Source organism: Protomyctophum parallelum (assembly GCF_964188405.1).
Source record: "Protomyctophum parallelum genome assembly, chromosome: 15".
NCBI lineage: Eukaryota > Metazoa > Chordata > Actinopteri > Myctophiformes > Myctophidae > Protomyctophum > Protomyctophum parallelum.
Window position 1 is genome coordinate 11,126,268 of NC_139710.1, and position 20,426 is coordinate 11,146,693.

Here is a 20,426-nt window from a genome sequence, read left to right on the forward strand (position 1 = left end):
ACAAAATGATTCACTACTGTTTCCCATTATTCACTACTGTTTCACTCAGGCATAAAGACGGTGTTTTCACAAAGTGAAAGTATTTAGTCACATTGTTTGGGTTCTGTGGACTACTGAATTGTCTAGAAACATATTTTTAAAGTCATCTTGTCATCTGTTAATGTTACCCATGATTGTCTGACATTGGTTCAAACTTCCAATGTGACTTTGCATAATGCACCTGTTCATTCTCCCCTTCTGGGACACTGCAAATAAAATGATACATTCAAATGTGGGATTGATGAATGTGGAAATAAAGTTACATTAAAATGGCACAGCAAACAGTCCTGCTGTTTTAGCCAGAATTGAGCACACAGGAAATGACAATGGCAATTGCACTGGACAAATAACATCCATGGAAAAACTACATACATCTCATGTCATTCATCCTTGTTATGCACAGGTGCAATATAAGTTATTACTGGATTTCACATACCCGAAGACTGAGGGTTTATATTATGGAAAAACAAAAATGTTAAATGTAAGTACCAGCATTCAAGGGACAATCAAGAGTCACATAATTAGAAATTAACCTAATATTGCATTAAGCAATGACTTTTGTTTATGATATAACCTTTAAGTGGGTACGGTAAAAAAAAGAATATATATATTTATATATAAAATATATATATTCATAGTATTCAGTAAAAACAAATACTGTTATGAATAGTTTTCTGAAGTTCAAGTGTCACTATTAATAAAAGCTTTTGTTATGCCATTCCAATCACATTTATTAAAAGATATTGCATGACCAAATTCAGAAGAAATGTTTCAAACTCTGTTCTATGACCCATCATCCGTCTATATCGGACAGTTTTGTCATTCATACCTAAAGTAAAAGGTGGGACAAAAATCTGTCCATCATAAAGGGGTGGGTATTTAACATAAGGAAAGTTGGGTGTACTGTGTGGGCACAGTCTCGTCTTTGCTTTAGAGAATCTTTCCCAGATTTTAGTTTGTCTCTTCCTCACTACACTCAACCACCTCTGTTCCTTTTTGTAATAAATGCAAACGCTCGTGTTTTTCCAAGAAGTTATTCATGTTGAGACATGAGCAGTCTGCATGGTGGTTTGGTCAAGAATGAACAGATGGAATTTACAATTGAAACCCTGCCCACCTGCCATACTTAAAAATGTTGATTTTAGATAAAAATGCTCAGATGCCCCAGAAAAGAGATTCCGAGCAGTTTGTTTGAAGCATGCAGAGCCTTTAACAACTGCCTACCTATTGCATCTCACTCTGTGCAGGAGTGTCCCAGCAAGTGAAAGAATGGACGAGAGGTCTTACCACTGCTGGTATATGAAGGAACTGAGTTAACACCCATGCATTATCAGACACATCATTAGCTCACAACAGATAAACTAGAAGATGAAAAACAAACAGTGGACATTTTCAGAACCATTTGACTTCAAGTCAAAAAAAGAAAAATGTCAATGCCGTGAGTGTGAACCGTGTCTAATGTCTATTGACATAATCGTCCCCCCTCTACATTTTCTCCGTTGCTCTATAACTGTTCACTAAGAAAGCAAATATACACTGGTATCTTCTGAAATGGAATATCATGGTCATTAGACTAAAAAATAGCTAAAAAAAGTAAAGATTGCTCATCATTAACCAAAAGGTATGTGAAATTATTTAGACAATTCAAGCACTATATGCCAACTAAAAAACAAAAACCGTTTTATTTCAAATCCTGAAAACCCTTGGTCCAACGGAAAAGATCAGTATTTCCTATTTCCCTATTTCCAAATTGCTAACCAAAATCCTGACAAATGTTATTATACTACACTCTGATATATCATCTAGAATGACTAGAATGAAAGAAAAAAGAAAAACAAGAATTAAAGAGAATGTACAGTAAAATATCCAGAAAAGAGAAGGAAAGAACAAGGCACTAAGTTTAAGATTTGAGACCAAAAGTCAGAGGTAGCAGTCGCAGAGAGGAAGAGGATGAAATTCAAAGCATAAAAAAAGGAAATGCGTGGTGTTGTTTATCTGTCCTTGGATCCAAGCTTCTCAATCAAGTCCTGCAGGGGAGCAAGCTCACGCCGATCAATGAGGTTGAACTCCTACAAATATACAAAAATACACAAATTATAAGATTATCATTCAATATAGTATTGAGGGTCTGTATAGTTGGCTAAATAATAATGACCCCATTGGTGCCACAATATTAGGACGTATGCACTTGTGGCATCGATTGATTGATTCAATACTTTTTCTTTTTATCCCACGATTTTTGCAACCAATTTTTTCACCCAGTGTCAATTATCTAATGTAATGGGAACTACAATTCCAACAACTATGGGACTAAAATTCCCATAATGCTTTGGTCCACTGATCCTCCTTGTGTATAGGCGGAGGGCTGTCTTAGGGTATGGGCACAATTCCATGCGCGGCCAAAGGAATCTGACTCCCGGGGACTCTTCCGGCTTTTTAGACAGCTGGTGGATGGAAATGAAGCTCCACCCACACGGCAGATTGCCGCGATGGACAGATTCCCATAAAAGCTTGCCCCATCGGCATTCTGCCGCGTGGGTGGAGCTTCTTTTCCAACCACCAGCTGTCTAAAAAAACTGAAATTACACAAAACACAGCTTCTTCTGTCCGCACATGGAATCTAAAGTGTGCCCAGGCTGTTACAGAGACAACATTAATTAAATAAGGTTAGGAAGCGAAGACTGTACGGTGGACTCCATGTTGCTCCCTGGAAGGAACGAAATATGCGCAATTGAGACCAAGGAAGCTGAACGCGGAAGTGTTGTCTGCATATAGCCCATTGCGCATGTTTCTTTCCTTCCAGGGAGCAACATGGAGTCCACCGTACGGTTTTCGCTTCCGGTCCTCATTTAATAGTCCTTGATATAGTCCAGGAAATAAGTGTCCATGGCAAGCCCAGTGTCCATGACATCATGGACACTTTGAAATACTGAAATATCTAAAAACACATATTACCCACATAAAAATCCAGGAAAGTGTTTATTATCTCCCAAACATAATTAAAATAAGATCTGGTTGCAAAAGGGGTGAAGTGGCCCTTTAAGAATTTGCAAAAAGTACAATTAAACAATAATGCTATAAAAGGATAACACAAAAAGCCCTGAAGGCTTGTTGAATTCATCAAGACATATAGGGCATACAATACTATACAAGAAACATCAATAGTCAATACTAGGAGCAATAATATGTATTTACAGAAAAACAGTGGGGGATCATTTCTTTCCGTCTCTTATAACAGGGATATTTTAGGTCCGTCTCTTATAACGGTGTTGAAGAAGGGTAGGGAGTAGGGATGCACCAAATGTACATTTATTGTCCGATACCGAAAATAAGTTAACACTTGGGCGAAACACTAGGGCAATTTCACAGAGGGTTTGCCAAATAATTTGATTTGGACGGTTCAGATAGGTAATCTCTTCTTTCCTTGAAATAACATTGTCACCCACTCTGATCGTAAAGTCTGAGGCCTTACCAAGGCCCCCTAGGAGCCATGCCGTTATAAACAATCCCATTCGTAGTAGTTTCATGTGGATTTTGAACTACACACCAAATAACAGAGAAAATTACAACAAGCTATTAAACTTTATTAGATGTGTGGTAGCCTTACCTGAACAAAGAAAATGAAGTGCTTGAACGAGGTGTTAAGATGTGCCTCCTCCTGCAGTTGCATCACAGAGTCAAAATGCTGGTGGTAGATGTGGGCATAAACCCTGAAAAGACGTTTCAGGATGGTCTTTGCCACAGACATGAAATTCTTGGGAAACGGTACTCCTACAGACACAGAATGATTATGTCAATTAGAGCTAGCCTTGACCAAGGTCCTTTATTTTATTGGATAAGCAAAGCTAGTTGAATAAGAGTTCTGGTAGTGTTTCAGGATTTTTTTATTTAATCTCTGTGGTGTTTACACTTTACATAACTGGAGGTGCTGGAGTCACAAAAGGATAATGACCGAAAGCTTGCAAATAAATATATTGATAGAATAGATTTAAGTGTGCGGAGATAGACAATTAAAAAAAAAGCCACATGTTAATTAGACTGCAATATCACCTTGCTGATCAAATACTTCATAAACATATTAACAAGTTAAACAAGTAAGGACTATGTTTAGATTATTCTAGTGTGCTGTGCTATCACAGACAATTTAATTGATTTATGGAAGGAAAAAAAAGAATACAATGGTCACTTCTACTGTAACAATTTAAATAGGTGAAATGGTACAGCAACTAAACATGTAGCCTAGTTGTCGCACAACAATAATTAATCAATAACCATTTAATTTGCCTAGAAGAAGGTGTATCCCTTTAATCTAAACATTAAATGCAACTCACCGATTTTGGAAGGAAAAAGTGTCTCATCGTCCAGTTGGTCCTGTACCCAGGTCATCAAGTAGTCGATGTATTTGGGAGCAGAGCATTTGATGGGCTTCTTAATATTAGTTCCATCAGCCCAGTGGTATTCATATCTAGCAAGAAAAACAGAAGTTTAAGGAAGGTTACTACTGTTCCACAGGGCATCAGACACTTTTTATGGTTGATCATGGCAATGTAACCAGACATGGTTTGTAGCCTATATATGGCATTACCTTTTCCTAAAATTGAGTTTGAAATTGAATGATTAACATCGTCTGTTCCATAGAGTTCTCATTTACTGTAAATATGCTGTACAGTGTATGTCAACTATGAATTGGATTTGCAAGGAGAAATACTGTGTCTGTCATTATCATACTTATGGCCCCTATACTGTCACACTGTAGGAGTTTAAAAGTTGTCGGGAAGGCATCTGCGGATTCGGCGAGCACTTTTATCGGTGCTATATCTTCTCGCAGAGCCTTTCACACACAGCGAGCAAAACTTTGGCGATCAAAGCCTGATCTTGCGTCAGATCGTGAGTTTTGTCGCGAGCGCCAAAAAACAGTCCCTTATAGCATAATCGGAGCAAATATCGTGCAGTGTGTACGAGCCATTACAAAATAAAACCCTTGAAAGGGGACATGAGGCCCTCAGGCTATTTAAATGAAGAGGAGAGAGGGATTACAGCATGAAAAGTTTATAATCAAACTCCTATTCTGTTCTAGAGTTTTACATTCAAAAGGTCACATCTCCACACATGGCATGCCTCTATTTCCACATGCAAAACATACACTGGTTGCAGACAAGCACACAAGACATTTGTTGTGCTATATCAGCAGCTAAAAACAGCAGTAGGGGAAAGAGAGAATCTACGTTCTTCATTCTGACCGTGTCAACAGGAAGCAAAGCCAGGTCTCTTCCTCTCGATTACAGACAGTCGGGAGGCCAGAAAACAGGGGAAGTACCAACTCAAGACTCTAACAAGACACTGAAGACAGCCTCTGCAGGGACTGCATGCAAACTATACAATACCCGTTTTGTTTCGTTCATGTGATATTCAGATGATTCCTTACCTCGAGAATGGTCTACTCTAAATCACATGAAGTGGCAATGCATGTTTTGGTTAAAAAAATGTAGCCGCTGGCTAATTACATAAAGTGGAGTCATATGCCATGACATGTTTCACATTTAAAGTTTTTTCTAGCGTTATAGTTTACAGGTATTGAACTAGAGGTCTGTACTTAAGGATGTGCTGAATTGGAGCTCGCGTGCGAACATTGGCTGTGTGTCTTCGGTAAAAGAATCACGGAGAGGAGCTTCCATTAAAGGCCCATTCATACTCCAGTTTTAGGTGATAAGGTGACCACAAACGGTGGTTAGTAAAAACAGAGAGATGTGGTGGGGTGAGTGCTGTGGAATGCACTTCCCATTGCAGTCAGAACTGCAGCATCACTCCCAATCTTCCGCCGTAGCCTGAAAACCCACCTTTTCAGACTCCATCATGGCCCATAGCACTTACCCTAACCCCTTAGATAGAATTTCTGTTGGCTTAGATAGCATTTGACTTAGACTTATAGCATGTTATGTAGACAGCACTATAATTGTATTGTATATAGTCATAGCACGCCATAGTACATAATTATGTATAGCATAGTAGTGAATATGTATAGTTTATTATGTATAGTGTATGTATAGTTTCATCATATAGATATTCCACTGTTACCTTCTTAGCTTACGCATGTTTCATGATAAATGCTTTTATGTGATGTATTCCCATGCTTTTGTTCTTGCCTAAATGTAAGTCGCTCTGGATTAAGAGCGTCTGCTAAATGCCTAAATTGTAAATTGTAGTGCTGAGTCGCTTACCACCGCGGCGTGACGTCAGGTTGTAGTTTTCGGTGGTCATCTTAAAACTGGAGTATGAATAGGCCTTTAGGATCTTTATTCACAGGATCATTGACACCATTCAAGAAAGAAAAGAAAAAAACAGCACTTCCGGTGGCAGAATAGGACTGAGTGAGTGGTTACCGTCCTAAAGTCGGCTCTTCGGTGCTACTGAAAATTTCTGACGAGACGAAATCATTTCGGCACTACAGCGCCGAAACAGCGGTAAAATAGGAGTATGAATCAGCCCCTAAGCCTGTTAACAGAGACTTTTGTACAGGTAAAAAAATAAATAGTCTACTAGTGGAAGCCCCCATAGGTCCCATGTTAGACCCAGAAATGTTGTATAAACTTTTATGATTGAAAACACATCTATCTATAAATGTCTCTGTAAGTACGTACGCATGTATGTGTGTAATCCACGTAACTCGGGTACTGTTCACCCCACCAACTTCAGATTCGACACACGCGTTCCACACCCCCACAGGGAGTGCAGTGCCCAGTGTCGAGTTGTTCAGACCCACGCTTGTCCAGAACCGCCACAAAAGGCCTCTGCCCGGGCTCTGGCCATGGCCCCTGCCCAGGGTCCATATATGGAGCTGGCCTGTTCTGACATCACACCACTCCATATTTGGGCATGTCTGACACACAACTCCATATATAGGAATAAAAGAGACACAGACAGATGGGTGGAACAGGTACTCTGCATTTCCGGTTGTCCAGAACCAGCACAAAAGCCTCATTTGGCATGCTTGACAAAGAACTCCATATATGGGCATCAAAGGGACACATAACTGGGTGGGGCATGCATTTTGGGTTGTCTAGAACCAGCACAAAAGCCTCTGCCCGGGCCCTGTACCTGATCACCCCTATTATATCTCCATATATGGAGGACACTGCTTATGCTAATTAGCCTACTCAAATTGCTCCACCATGTTCTGTACCCGCGACAGGTCCTTATTACCATTGCAACGACGCAGGTGTCTATGGAGAGGTTGGTTAAGAACGCTATTTAAAGGTATATTCAGTGATTTCACTTAATTCAAATATCACTTATTTTTTTGTTTTGTTGTGATAATGCTCCCTACTATAGAGTGTGCTGACCATATAAGGAGTTCCTCCCTGTCCCCAGTTAACCCCTGGGGGTCAAAAAACCTTAGGTTTCGTTTTTGACTCTCTATCCTGATTGGACGAAAGGCTGGGTCCCACAGCCAAAAACGAAACCTACGGTTTTTTGAGTGAAATCACTGAATATACCTTTAAGAACTGCAGGAATAATAATTATTCTTATTCACCAACGTATGCACATATTTTTGAGTGGTGCAAACACTCCTATAACCAGCAATGTCCGTCTGTCCCATAGAGTATTAAAAGGATAGAGACTGGCCCAGGCCGTAGCGTAACGGTCTGGGCACCGGACTGGTAATCCAGTCGCAGTGTGCCGCGGGTTCGACTCCCGGACCCGACACGGCCTTTACTGCATGTCATCCCCCCATCTCTCTCCCGTTTCCTGTCAGCCTACTGTCTGTCCCTTCAAAAATCAATAAAAGGCGTAAGCCGCAAAAAACATATCTTTAAAAAAAAAAAAAAAAGGATAGAGACTAAACTGGCGCGAAGCTCCGCCCCCTCCGCTATTCATGTCAGTGGAAGTTGCTCAGTGGCGTTTTGAAGCACCCGGAAGGCTGCCTGAAGTACCGTCTATTTCCGCATTTTTTCGCTGATTCAGCATTTGGGCACCAAATTTTGGTGCCCAAATGCGGAAGTGCAGCTGGGCTTTAACATTGAGCGCTCGGTTGCACGGGGTTTCCTCGTCAAGAATCCACGGGTCCGCCTGCAGTCCTTCCTCTTACCACTAGGGCCCAGCTCTTCAACATTGGAGTGCCTAGCTGGCCCCTTGGTCTGTCCCTATGTTTGTATGTCCGTATGTTTAGTGTACCAAAAGGGGGTGCTGTTGCACCACTCACTTCAGACAGGTCTGATTTTTGAGGGCCTCCTATACACAGGTTTAATGTTTGTCTTTAGTTCAATGTTTGTGTGGTAAACACATTGACAATGAAGGGAACATTTACGTCATAATGTGTCATTTAGTCATATTGTCCCTTTATTGTTAATGGCGTTTAATGTTTGTACCGTTTGTTTTCAAAGTGGTTACCTGGGTCCAGCAGACATCACAGAGCAGCTGGTCTCTGTGCAGAACTCTGTTATGGTGCCATAAAGCATATTGATCTGGTTGAAAAAATCCACCGCTGAAATTGAGGAAAAACATGATGATTAAGAACCATCCCACACACGACAATGATGACTTGTGTCATCTTGACTAATTCTTGTGCAAACCACACCACAAGGTAAGCAGCTACTGATAAGCTTCTTCTAAAGCCAAAGCTCTACTGCGGCTGCAGTAGAGCAGCATCAAAGCAGGGTATGTAACTGTTGAATAAAATGTGGCTATAAGTAAAAGGACTGCTTGTGGTGGTGCCATGCCAGTTGCCACCCTAGTCAAAAAAGTCTGGAGTCAATAGACATATTTAGCAGTCATTTCACCCTCCTGAGATTCAGAATGGGGCGGGTATTACTTTACAGTAACTATAATCATTTTAATAATCTAATAATGAACAATTACTTTATAGAAATGTATACTATCTACTATCTAGTTATTACTTATTATAGTGTGTTAATTTACACATGGTATGGAATAGGCAGCAGATGTGAGGTTGTGGGGTGTTTATTGCGAACGCAGTGATTGCGAACGCACTGAGCACTAACTATGAGACCCTGCAGATCATGTCTGTGTGTGTGTGTCTGTCTGTCTGTGTGTCTGTCCCGCTGTGACACCACCCGCCTGCCACCAGAGGGCGCAGCTGTAGCGCACACACACACACACACACACACTCACACAAACAACCACACACACACACACACAGTAAAAAACTTACAAAAATTACTAACTAAAAAGAAAAAAAAAGTACGTAATTTATTCTAATTGTTGTTATTGCAATTTACGAGCTGCGTTCGCTTCCCGCGTTTGCGCGTCTTACTTGTTGTAGGGATTCTCCACTCTTCAAGGCTAGTAGCTAGAAGAACACTCCACCCCCATAAAAACAATTTATTGTGTGTGTGTGTGTGTGTGTGTGTGTGTAAAGGCAGAAGGCAGCAAAATAACCAAATTATGTAGCCTACATGTCAATGTGAGACAGTTACAGGCTTCCGAAAATATATTCCAATTTAGAATGCATTTTTACATAAACATTGGTTTTCCATTACAAGGTCTGTCATGTTGATACAAAAGCAATGTTCCTGGTCAAATGGTTAAAATGGTGGGGCCATTGACCATAGAAATAGAATGCTAGTACTTAATACTAGGTTAATTACAAGTAAGACGCGCAAACGCGTGAAGCGAACGCAGCTCGTGTGTGTGTGGTTGTGTGTGTGTGTGTGTGTGTGTGTGTGTGTGTGTGCTACAGCTGCGCCCTGTGTGTGGTTGTGTGTGTGTGTGTGTGTGTGTGTGTGTGTGTGTGTGTGTGTGTGTGTGTGCTACAGCTGCGCCCTGTGTGTGTGTGTGTGTGTGTGTGTGTGTGTGTGTGTGTGTGTGTGTGCTTCAGCTGCGCCCTCTGGTGGCGGGCCGGTGGTGTAACAGCGTGACACACACACACGCGTGACACACACACACACAGACATTCAGCCCTTGCTTTCATAGTAAGTGGCTCACTGCGTTCGCAATAAGCATCAACTCACTGTTCACAGCAATCCATTCATTGAGGTCTTCTCCCTCCGGTAGCATTACAGCCTGTCTCAAGTTCCCACTCCCTAGGGTTGCTTCAGCATGTTTCAACAGCTCATACTGATGGGAGCCCTCTGGGATGTTCTTTTTCGGCTTGAAGGTCTTGGATGAGCGACTGCCACTGCAAAGAAACAACAGTCAAGGCAAACAAGTTATGAAACTGCAGGGTTTCAGGTTTGAGCAGTGGATGCTTGGTGTTTCTGTCTCATGACATGTTTCAGTAGTCGAAGGCCCTTCCTCTTTGCTCACAAGCCACATCTGTTGCAGAAGCTTTAACATTAAACTAAACTGATGTTTGAACCCAAAAGTTATGTAGCCTATCTTTAACGCACTTCCTTTAAAGATGGGGCTACATAACTTTTGGGTTGACAAGATAATCACGACTAATCAAAGAATAAGTCAGTTAGTTGACGACCAGTGTCAGTGATTATATTTGGTAACGTATACAGTATAGAATAGTTCAATAGTTTAGTTGGCAAAAGTAAAAATGACACCATCAAAACGAGGACTTTATCGATCAAAACTCAACGTTAGCTGGCTAGCGTTACAGAGCCAGAATATAAATGTTAATTTGCTTTACTCTAATTCGTTTATCAATCATAAAAAGGGAATAACTTGTCAACACAGCAGCGTAATGGAGTGTTCGAGAAAAGACTAGTTCCAGTTAGCTTAAGTAAGTAATGTTGTTAACGCTAACTGTCTCGCTTTGGTTTTAATGCGTCTCTTAACGCTAGGCTAGCTAACCCCAAACTGTATCTTTAAAATGCTTACAATAGGAAGCTCATCGTTGCGAAGTCGTTGGTTGGTGAACTGAAAATACACCTTCAAACTCCGGTTTATTGTATCGAAGTTTCCAACTCTCCCTGTCGGACAAATATTTGTCAGTGTTGTTGATAGTTGGTGCTAACTTGTAAAATCCTCTTCTCTTCCTCACTGCTTGGCTGTCTGTCGCCTTCACTGTATGTTGCGTGGTTGTTGGGTCCGTCAGCAGCGTTGTCACACGTTCCTCCAAGTTCCAACTCGCTCAAAAAGTGTTATTACTTTTAACGTCTTGCATTGCGCTTCGAAAACACGTGTACGTCATCATGTTCCCCCAAAACAATGCGCGACAGCACTGGATTTTCAGTATTATAATAATTTAGTTTAGCAACAGAACTCCCGCCCGCCTGCTGTAACGGATTTGGAAAACGAGCGCTGCCCAAGTCGGTGGTTGCCTAGCCTGCTGTTTACTCGTATCCCCCCCCCCTTCCCATTCCCCCCGTCCCCGTCCCTCCTATGTCGAAACAAATAGCACTGCAGCACTTAGCTTGTAGATCTTATTTTCATTGGTTTGGGTCCCGGGGCAAACATCAAAATTCTCGCTAAAAGGTTTGGGGACCACTGCTCTACATCTTCAAGCTCCAGTGGTTCGGGCCGGGGACCACCATTGGGAGGGGATTCCAGGTGGTCCCCAGCGAAATGATGGAGAAGATTAGGCCTATGCTGTACGCTCTCAAGAGTTACATTATTGTAAAACATCTGCATTACTTAATTTTCAAGTCCACATAATTAGAGATTATTGAGAATAATGAGTCATTTTGATCTTATCCAAACAACAAACTATTCTAAGTTTTGGGCCTGACTCAAATGCAGAATAAATATAAGTAGTCTGTAAGATTGAGATAGAGACAAAAATCGTTCACTTTTGGGGCCCTGAACATTTTCAGGTATGGAGCCATTGCAAAAATGCTGGTGGCCATGCTGGCCATTTTACTTTCAGCCATTACCAAATAATGTATTTAGCATAACTCCTGGTCAATTCAGTGATGTGAGAAGGAAATCACAGTTTGAGACAAAGATTGATCACTTTTTCTAACTTTATAACTCCTGAACCATACATAATTAATAGAGATTAATGGAGAATAGGTGATGTCTACACCTATGTTTTGATGGTCAAGGATTACAATGACTAGAACTCGACAATACTGTGCCGCAGCCGTACTGTAGGCCTACTGTACTGTAGTGTAGCCTACTGTAGTCAGTGTAGTGTGCCGTGTTGAACTTGCACTGGACTGTAGTGTACTGTACTGCTGTGTGTGTGTGTGTTGATGTGTGTGTGTACTGTAAAGTGAATAGGGGAGGGGTCGGTGAGTGTGGAAATTGTGATGTAATTTGCGTGAAGTGAGGACGCTGGTGTTGACTGCTTGCCACATCACCTGCCAATGTATATGTAATTTGTAAGTGCTTTGAGTAAGCACTCTGACCCATTACTTGAGTCAGTCCAACCCCAGTCTGTTGGAGATCCTTCATTGGTAAACAGCTGTTTTGAGGTGCTGCTCCAGTTGGGGGTATTTGCTCCATCCCTCTTCTTTTTTGGTGAATAACTCAAGGCGAGCTTGATTGATGTCGAGTTGGCTGCTGGTGCGATCGTAGAGGAGAATTATGCAACGTTCCATAATGGAAATGACTTGCTCTGTAATTACTTTGGAGCCTTTAACAGAGCCATGAAGGCATCTGTTGCCATGTCATATGTATTCCAGTTTTCCCATGCTTTCTTCTTGCCCCTGGTTGTAAAGGCAGATACTGTGTCACAGCCAGTCAAGGCATGGAACACAGGAAGGTCCTTGGATTTGTCAGGACCCAGAGTCTTGGAAATCCTGTGGGCAGTTATCTGAAGTTCTTGGCGATCCCAAATGCCACCCATAACTTCTCAGTGTTCAGCTCTGACACATGTGCAATGGCTAGGACCACTGGACCACAATATCTGTCTACAGTGCACAAAGTGATCTTCTTAAACCCCCTTTTGCAGCACCTGCCGCAAGGAGTTGCATCCTTTTATCTGCCTTTCTACTGCTGCTGTCGTGAACAATCCTTCTCTTAACATCGCTGGGCACACCACTTGCTCTCTGTGATATGGTTGAATCGCATGGTTGTCCATTGCTGTGGTGATCTGTAAAATCTGCGAACTTCTCATCTTTTGACACTGCTCTGCAGCACTCTGGCATAGGATATTGAGAGGGGTCAACGAGGTCCTTGCATGAACACCCACATGAGTCCCACATATAGTCATAGACTGGTAAGGGGAAAGGTGAAAGATGTTCGGACAAAAACGACTACACCTCTGAATTGACCATTAACTATTCAACTGAACAGTATGATGTTGTACATTTTATCAATGTAATCCTTGACCATCAAAAGTGTTGTAGAGTAGACATCACATTGGATTTGTTTTTACGTCCGGATACCCCGTCCAGGACAGGCTTCAGACGTCTCCTATGGTTTAATTAGGAGATATGATGCGATATACATTATTTGGTTATAACTTATGCCAGATAGTAAAATGGCCGCCATGGTCACTAGGGGGCGTTTTTGTGATGGCTTCATATTTGAAAATGTTCAGGGCACCAAACTGTACAAGTGTAGGCCTACCAAGTTTCATGCTTTTATGAAAAATGATAGGCCTACATTTGTCTCAAACTGAGAACAGTTTATGATATTTTACATGATATCATTGTATTCCTTGACCATCAAAACAGGTGTAGACATCACCTTTTCTGTATTAGGCCTACCATGTTTAGTTCAGGAGTTATAATGCAAAATAATTATCTGGTAATGGCGGAAAGAAAAATGGCCTCCATGGCCACCAGGGGGCGTTTTTGCGATGGCTCCATATCTGAAAATGTTCAGGGGCCCAAACTGTACAAGTGTACCAAATGTCATGCCTTTATGAAAACGATTCACCAAAAATCTAGTCTCAATCTACCGGACTATAGACCTTGATATAAAAAGGGTTGAAATTGAAAACCACTGGATTAGAGGTGTGTCCGTCACGTCACCGTGCGTACGACGCAACCAGCCAGGGAGGGCTGGTCTATAAAACCAGTCGGCTCGTTTCCAGCTGCTGGCTCTCCTCTCTGCGTGTTTCTGTAACGTGGTGTTCTTTTCCTGTCTTGTCGATCCATGGTAATAATCGGAATGGCAACGCTCAGGGCTCTTCAGAAAATATGCCAACATTCCCAACTTCAAGTATGTAGACTGCATGTGTCTGCATCCAGGTAAGCGTCTCTAACTATTTATTATAACAGTATACTCTGATCGTTGATAAATCAGATTTTAATTGGTACTCGCCGAGCTTCGCGTCAACCAGTCCTTAATTGCTACAGTCAAGAATAAAAATGCTCTTTTTCTAAACATCATATCTGCTCGTTTCCTCGGCTGAAATGTGTCAGGTTCATTTTTGAACGATATACAGTCACAGTGCATATCAATATGATTATCATAGTTTGTTTCACGCCCCTAGCGGTTTGCCGGTAACATTGCGAATGGTTGGCTGATGAAATCGCTGACAGTGCTTGCATTCAGAATTTCAGTGTGGTGGCGGCATAGACTGTAAAAAAAAAATAGGGTGGCGGGCACCTCCTAGACCGAACCCTTCCTCAGTCCTCACTGCTGGTCTATTGATCATATTCATAAGCTGCTGCTTCTGCTGCTGCTGCTGCAGAGTGAACACTCTATATTGCCATTGTTTTGAAGTCCTGGGCTTTTGACAATTCTCAATACAGGAATTGGAAAGATACGAAACTGAAATGAAATGTAGTTGTATTTCTGAGGTTACCGCATTTGCAGTTCAGAAAGTAAAACGCACACACAGAGCCATCTGCACAGCATCCCGTGCCGTTATTATTCAAGAAAGACTCATTGACTGCAGCGTGTTTCTCATGATTGAGAACAAACTAATGAGTTAATGCTCCGCACATCGCCAAGGAACACAAACCTCGTGTGTTGTGTACCGTGCAAAGGGTGACTATCACGAGAAATTGTAGCCTAAATAAAAAACTAACGTATAATGCTACTTACAAAATATGATGATCATCAGGTGTGTGAAACTTCTCATAGTATCACATTATCCTCACAATATCATAAGCTACTACAACCTTTGCCCAATGAACACTGTAGATGGAGAGGTATGCAGGCTACATAATGTAGCCTAAAAGCCAAAAACAATATTGCAGCAATATGGTAAATTAATATGGTACATACATGTTATAAAACATGAATACCCACAATGTTATTATATAAGAGTATGGGTATGTTCCATTCAGGTGTTGCTTTCTATCAACTCCTGTGCAGTTAATTTGGAACACAGAATCACTAAAGGGACAGAATGTATTACTTTCAGCTGCATTACCACCATCTAACTATGACATGATGAGTCAAAATGTCCCCTGTGGAAAGCATGTATTTTAGACTAGTTGCCAATTCCCCCTGCCCACTGCTGGCTTGGGGTGGGTGTAGATTACCCCTCGCAGGACTCTGATACATATGGGTCACCAGCCGCATAAGAAGTTTCTGGTGACAGATGGTTCACACTTTCTTCCCCCTTTCTCCTCCTCCCTGCTGAGCAGGCACAGTCAGGCACCCTGACAAACCAATAGCACTTTTGGATGTAATAAATGTAAACTACACAATCCGGCTTTATTCGACTTTTATTGGTTGGAGCGCCAGGCCATGCCGGGGGCACTGCCGTTTAACCTGAGCCAGAGCCGGTGGGCAGTGGGCACTCCTCCAGACAGACACCCTGTCCCTGTCATTGTGTTCATGGTTTGTTGAGTGACTTCCTAATGGATCATTCCCTATTAATTAAGCAGGTAGAGATTTCCTGACAGAAATCAACAGCTTGGAACTTGGAATTTCTCTGAAACCTTGTAGATGTAGACGGGCCCCTACTACTGGACATACTTTGTCAGTGGATGGAATGATTTTCTATGGAGTTGAATTACTCATGGAAGAACGAAGGGATGGTTACATCACTCTTGATGGCTCATTACTCTTCAGTTATTACTCTTCTCTGTGCATGCTATTACATAAGTACTGTCCATTTCAAGGCTTTGAAAGTAACCAGTGCCGTATCGGGTTGCTTAGTCTACACATTATAACTGCCCTGGCCCCGGACGTCAAACATGGTGAGCCAAAAGGTTCCTTGAATGACAGTGATGATAGAGGTGTTGCTTACATGTCACTATATTTAGTCATCTTAACTATTCATGGCTAACCAGGAATAGCTCTCCAGGAGCCACAGGCACTGGGAAGACTGGTGCCAAACTGCCCATGGCCGAGGGGGCGGTGTGGCATACCACCCTTGATTGACCAGCACAACTCATCCCTAGTTTTTGCTTTATTCTTTTGCCATCATCATAAACTATTATGTATTAATCCATCAATGGCAGTAGAACCAGGAGCACACAATATAATATAACCACTATTAGCACAACTAGTTAATTTGCAAAGTCAACCTGTTGTCAACAAGAGGTTTTGCCTGGTGTACAAATTTGGCCATGATAATCAAAAAGCTACCTATAGAAATGAGCAAACACCTACGACCCAAAGTTCTTTCACAAATTTGTATTCCCATGCACCATCACACTGAAGCTAAGATGTCTAGGAAACTGTTAATTGTGAGAATTGTTCAATAATGCTTTTCAGTAGCTGAATATTTAAGATGAATTTTGTTCTGCAGCACAGTTGTATGTAATATTGATTTAGTATCAAAAAGTAAATGTATCAATATCAATCAGACCACAGCCTCTTTTTATATTCTCAGGCAGGAGGCAGTGGTCATTTCAGGAAGGACACTAGCACGTCAGATCCGAGAGGAGGCCCGGGCTGATGTGGAGCAATGGGTCGCTTCTGGCCACAGGAGACCCCATCTTAGTGTGGTCCTAGTTGGAGACAACCCTGCCAGCCATTCTTATGTCCTGAATAAGACCCGTGCTGCTTCTGATGTTGGTAAGAAAATAAAAATAGCGCACATGGGGCACATGCAAGCCATTACTTGTTTTTTAGTTGAATTTTATTCTCCCTTACCTATATCATAGGAATCAGCAGTGAGACCATCCTAAAACCTTCAGACATCAGTGAAGAGGAACTTTTGGATCTGATCGATAAACTCAACACAGACCACCATGTGGATGGCCTACTGATCCAGTTACCTCTGCCAGGTAAAGTAGCACGAGCCAAGTGGATGGGGTATGCAGGCGTGTTGCTGTGACATTACATACAAAAATCGCATTATGTTTCGATAATCCTTGACAACCTCTATATATATATATATAGTCATACACAGTTTAGCTTACATTATTTTTTGTCATTTACCAGTTCCTGTGACTATTACAACCGGTAATAAACATGCATGCATGTATGTACACTTGTACAGTATGTGCTTGGTTGTCTCATATTAAATGAAATCATTATTTCCTCCTGACTCTGTTTTGTTTCTTCACAGAGCACATTGACGAGCGTCAAGTCTGTAATGCCGTTTCTCCTAGCAAGGATGTGGATGGATTCCATGTGGTGAATGTTGGCCGAATGTGCCTGGATCAGTCCACCATGCTGCCTGCCACTCCCTGGGGAGTCTGGGAAATTATTAAACGTACAGGTATTTGTTGATATTATTATTTTTATTGTGTTATTTTTATGGTATATTGAATACATAGGACCACAATGAAAATGAGTTGCCAGGACTTTTGTAACACATGCTGTTTACATCTTTGACTAATAAAGTATTCAATCAATCAAGAGTGTCTGTTTGTTATTGAATGTTCTACAGAAACGAGCAGCATTGTCAAAACCATCAATTATTCTTGTTTTTTTTAAAAGGTATTCCTACAATTGGGAAGAATGTTTTGGTGGCAGGACGCTCTAAGAATGTTGGCATGCCTATTGCCATGTTGCTACATACAGATGGACGCCATGAGAGACCTGGGGGTAGGTCAAGTTTCTATGATACTTAAAGGTGAGAGAGGCAGAAAGTGCTGGTCACATCTATGCTCAAAACAAGTTCTGTTGTTACAGGTGATGCCACAGTCACCATTTCTCACCGTTACACACCTAAGGAGCAGCTCCGCCAGCACACACAAATTGCAGATATCATTGTTGCTGCTGCAGGTAGGAGTCTTCTTTTGTTTTGTTTTCTGTCCAGGTTTACTTTTCTTTTTCTAATTTAATTTAAATCTTTCATTGTTCAAATGTGTTTGCTCTTGGATCTCCTAACTGTGTATTCTGCATTGTCAGGAATACCAAACCTTATTACTGCAGACATGATCAAGGAGGGAGCAGCAGTAATTGATGTTGGAATAAATAGGGTGCAAGATCCACTCACTGGCAAATTCAAGCTAGTTGGAGATGTGGATTTTGAAGGTAAACCATATTTTTATTTATTTATTTTTTATTTAGTCATTTTCACAGTTATATTGTACCCTCACATTTCACCTTATGATAATTTAGTTTTTCTCTGCTCACCTTCAGGTGTCAGGCAAAAGGCAAGCTTCATTACCCCAGTTCCTGGCGGTGTGGGGCCCATGACTGTGGCAATGCTAATGAAGAACACTATCAAAGCTGCTAAGAACATTCTGCTGTTTCCCCCTGAGAGGATCCGCATGGCAGCAGCCTCATAATGAGCCATGTTGAATTCCTGCAACAGTGACACATTCCACCCCTATATTCCCTTACCTCATCTTTTTTTTACGGAGATAAACCTGGCAAGCTCTCTTGCACACTGATACATACTGATAGCTTTGAGAGGTTGCGTCCTGTGGTGCTGACGCCTTTCCTGTATCCTAACACATCCAGCCATGTCTGACTGTTACATTATACTCCTGCTGTTTCACATTCATTTAACAGTTATCCGTTTGTTATGCATTCTCATCAGACAGCTTTTGTTCTTGCCATGTCAAAATATGTATTTTTTATTTATCTTTGGATTCATGGGATCTTTAAACCTGAATGGAATAGGTGTTATGTATTTTAAAGTTTGCAAGAAGAAATGTATGCAGTGCATGGAGGATAGTTACTTCTATTATGCCCTTTTATTTAACATTATACAGGTGGATTAAGACTATCATTTCACCAGGAAAGGTATATTTATTAATATGAGCTTTAAATAAATAAATCACAAATGCCTTTGTAAATATCCTTTGAAAGAAATATTGCAAATGTGCCTTGTTTTACATATTGTCCGTCTCAGTGACTTTGTTTACAGTTGACATTTAACTTAAAAATATTCCCCTTTGGCCTTTAGACATTAGTCCACTTGCCAGAATGTGAGCCTGGACATTTTGAGTACCCTGAAGTTTTATGATGAGTATGGGTCCCCAGCATTTAGAAACGGCCAGATGCTAACTTGCATAATTATGTTGGGCAATTTTCATAATTAGCATAATAAGCTGGGGTACCACTGACAACCTATCCAAGGCAAATATTTCAATTTTCCATTATGCTTAAGTAGCATGTGATGTGTCAAACTAGGGGTTATTCATGATTCTGAATCCATTGCAAGCATTCATTTAGCATGAAAAACACTCCTTGGGCTAAATTCGGCCATAGGCACCTCATCACATTTGTGTTTTTCATGCAAAACTATTGCTTGCAATGGATTCAAAAGCATGAAAACCCCCTAGGTTGACTTGACTTATATAGGATGTCAATGGTACCTTATTATGAAAACAGCCCAACATATGCAAGTTAGCATCCGGCAGTTTCTAAATGCTGGGGACCCATACTCAACATTTCTAACATAAAACTTTAGGGTACTCAAAATGTCCGGGTTTCACAATGGGGCTATTGCCTGGCAAGTAGACTACATAGCACATACCTAGCTTTTCCTTGTCATTGACATTATGTGTTACTGTGCCGGTTCTTGGCGTTTAGTGGCCCTAAGCAACATAATATAATGAGCCCCCCCCCCTGCACTGCACCGCCGGGGGGCGCTACCCCCCCCCCCCCCCCCCCCCCCATGTCCAGAAACATCTGTACATTTGACATGAAAATGCTTCAATCTGGTGCACTTTGAGATCAAAATTAAGAAGCTAGATAAAGAACTACACACACACATCACAATCACATTAGATTATTATCATCTTTACTGAGCTATTGACTGAAATCAACTTCACCTGTGGGCTGTGGGCCACAGGTGTATTGAATAATGCAATTTGCAACTTGCATTCAACTGCATGTGGCATAATTATTATCAACTCTGTTGTGTCTTGTGTCAATGAGATCTATAACTAGTTTTTGGATAGGGCAGGGGTGGGAAACTTTGATGATGGAAACTCAGAGAGAGAGGGCAACTATATTCCACACTCACTCCAGAGGGCCACAATGCATATACTAAAAAATAGCTGATCTACAAGCTCAAACTGACACGTTTTGATCTAGTAGATCTGCTATTTTTGCTCTTTTAATTGAAATTCTGATTTATTTTTAGCTATTTCTGAATTGAAATCTTGAAAAGTAAATGTTTTATTTAATTTCAAATACATTTATATGTTCTTACTTCTTATGTTAAATTTAGGAACTTAAATGCAAATACATTAGACATAAAAAAGACTAGTAGGCCT

At 41.2% G+C, this 20,426-nt stretch overlaps 2 protein-coding genes across 2 annotated transcripts; one reads left to right on the forward strand and one right to left on the reverse strand.

The window, feature by feature from the left end:
• Positions 1–1,693: 1,693 nt before the first annotated feature.
• Positions 1,694–11,167, reverse strand: mob1a (MOB kinase activator 1A). The gene is made up of 6 exons (XM_083784149.1): positions 10,825–11,167; positions 10,008–10,174; positions 8,428–8,521; positions 4,371–4,504; positions 3,647–3,810; positions 1,694–2,108 (listed from the first exon to the last, which is right to left on the reverse strand). Exons 1-6 carry the CDS (start codon positions 10,836–10,838, stop codon positions 2,031–2,033), a joined length of 651 nt encoding a protein of 216 aa, XP_083640275.1. The 5' UTR covers positions 10,839–11,167; the 3' UTR covers positions 1,694–2,030.
• A 2,755-nt stretch (positions 11,168–13,922) lies between these two features.
• mthfd2 (methylenetetrahydrofolate dehydrogenase (NADP+ dependent) 2, methenyltetrahydrofolate cyclohydrolase) lies at positions 13,923–18,987 on the forward strand. The gene is made up of 8 exons (XM_083783604.1): positions 13,923–14,087; positions 16,634–16,818; positions 16,908–17,030; positions 17,315–17,467; positions 17,689–17,796; positions 17,884–17,976; positions 18,103–18,228; positions 18,337–18,987. Exons 1-8 carry the CDS (start codon positions 13,993–13,995, stop codon positions 18,483–18,485), a joined length of 1,032 nt encoding a protein of 343 aa, XP_083639730.1. The 5' UTR covers positions 13,923–13,992; the 3' UTR covers positions 18,486–18,987.
• The last annotated feature ends 1,439 nt before the right edge of the window (positions 18,988–20,426 follow it).